The sequence below is a fragment of the Histoplasma capsulatum genome (assembly GCF_000150115.1).
Source record: "Histoplasma capsulatum G186AR genomic scaffold supercont2.11, whole genome shotgun sequence".
Classification (NCBI taxonomy): Eukaryota; Fungi; Ascomycota; class Eurotiomycetes; order Onygenales; family Ajellomycetaceae; genus Histoplasma; species Histoplasma capsulatum.
The window spans coordinates 921,921-923,789 of NW_025544811.1; the positions used below are offsets into that span (position 1 = coordinate 921,921).

Consider the following 1,869-nt stretch of genomic DNA (forward strand, 5'->3'; position numbering starts at 1 on the left):
TACGATTTCCTCTCTCTACAGCTTAGTGCCCAAGGAAAACTAATTATCCCCCTTTCCTAGCATTGTCTCCTGACGTGGATTGGCCAGGAGTCTTCAAAAGGTCTATGTCCCATGTGCCGGCAAAGTAAGCGGCCCCTGGCGATAAGTTCCCAGCCCACTTATTGTCTCTATGCTGACACATCCATATCATTTAGAATTTGACTGGAAGCAAGGCGATGAGTGAAACCCATGGAATCCTTGTCAGGCGTTTGGAACATGGAAATACCTGGGCTTCAGGAGAAACAGTACCGTATTCTCATCGATGCAAAGCATTGGCGCAAGCAATGTGTAGGCCTACAATTACTGGTGTTATGTATCACTTGGGAACGTGGGCGCGGTATCAATTTCTAAGATATCGTAGTAATATCGGATTTTTATTTCATTCCTTTTTCATTTGATTTTCCTCAAGCATGAACCCTAAAAATAGACCTCCGTCAAGGCCTTACTAAATACATACCGTCATTGGTCAAAATTCGCAACAATCAAGCCATACATTTCAATTCAAAATGGTCGATGCAACCACACATTATTTTGCTTAAATTAATGAAAACATGATAATGGCCTGTTCTAAAAAGAATGACATCTATTACTTTCGACTATTTGTGGTTGTTGAATTATTCTACCTGCCTTGAAAAATATTGTACAGTCCTATGACACTGGATCACCTGACTCTTCTTTCGCCTTGATAACCACAGCACTCTCCATTGGAAATTTCAACGTTCGTCAAACTTCGAGTCCGAAAAAATTTTACTATACTGGAACGTTTCCTTCAGAACGGCTTTTCTCATAACCATGTAGTATGAAGCCAGCTTCAGAATGACCTCCCCCAACCACCCCGATTATCTTCCACCACCTATACCAGAACCATCCACTGGGCCACAAACAGCGCATTTGGAAGATAATACACCACTCAGGCAACCAGCTAAGGAGGATGGCGAGGGGCCCCTTCAGGAAGACCTTCGCACCTCAGTTTCTCATCCGTCACCATTCCGTCCGTTCTTCACTGTTATACAAGACGCTCACTCGTCCGAATACCATCACCCCACTGTGCACTATGTCTTCTCGGATGATGACACGGACCTAATAACAGAGGCTGCTCTGCGGACTCTGGAAGCCGGCCAGGGAAATAACTCTTTACAAGCCTCGGGCAATACCCATCTAAGAGAAGCAGGAGGAAATGAGGAAGCAAGGGCGTACGCTAGAGTTTCTTCGCTGCCTCCCCCAATAAATGGTATGCAAGAACACTACATAGTCGTCGATATACAACCTTCTCAGTACGACGCTGTTGGGAACCGTCCGGCGGAGTCCTCAAATGTCAATACAAGAGATCCGGCCAATTCTACAGAAGGTCTAGAACACAACGTTGCAACATCCCCACCTGCCACGGACGCTGCACAACCGCAATTCCCCTTTACCTTAGCTTCCGCCCATAGTCTAAGCCCATCCTGGCAAATCCTCAACACCCGCCTTTGCACAGCGCGCACATTCGATTCGTCTACGAACAGCCCCACCGCCGCTTCAGCGTCAGCAAACAACCGCTCCTCGTCGCCAGTTGGCGGCCTCATGCTTGAGATTGAAGGCACGTCCGTTGCCAGGTTTAACTCGTCGACTCATCGCTACCAACGGGACCAACATCATCAACATCGTTTGGAAGAGATGATGGAACAATTTGAGAAGCGGATGGGAGAGTTACGGCAGGTTATTGCAGCAGGAGAAGCATACGTTGGTGACGAAGGCCAGGGCGAGAGACTGGGAGGGACACAAACGCAAACCGCGATTGGGGAGGGCTTTGAGAAGTGATATGAAGCTATCCATATATGAGTTATAGAA

At 47.1% G+C, this 1,869-nt stretch overlaps 1 protein-coding gene across 1 annotated transcript; it reads left to right on the forward strand.

Annotated features, from left to right (window-relative positions):
* Positions 1 to 763: 763 nt before the first annotated feature.
* Positions 764 to 1,839, forward strand: HCBG_07302 (uncharacterized protein; the record flags this gene model as incomplete). Its single annotated transcript, XM_045434351.1, has 1 exon — positions 764 to 1,839. The coding sequence occupies one exon, from the start codon at positions 856 to 858 to the stop codon at positions 1,837 to 1,839; it is 984 nt and encodes a 327-aa protein (XP_045285142.1).
* Positions 1,840 to 1,869: the final 30 nt, after the last annotated feature.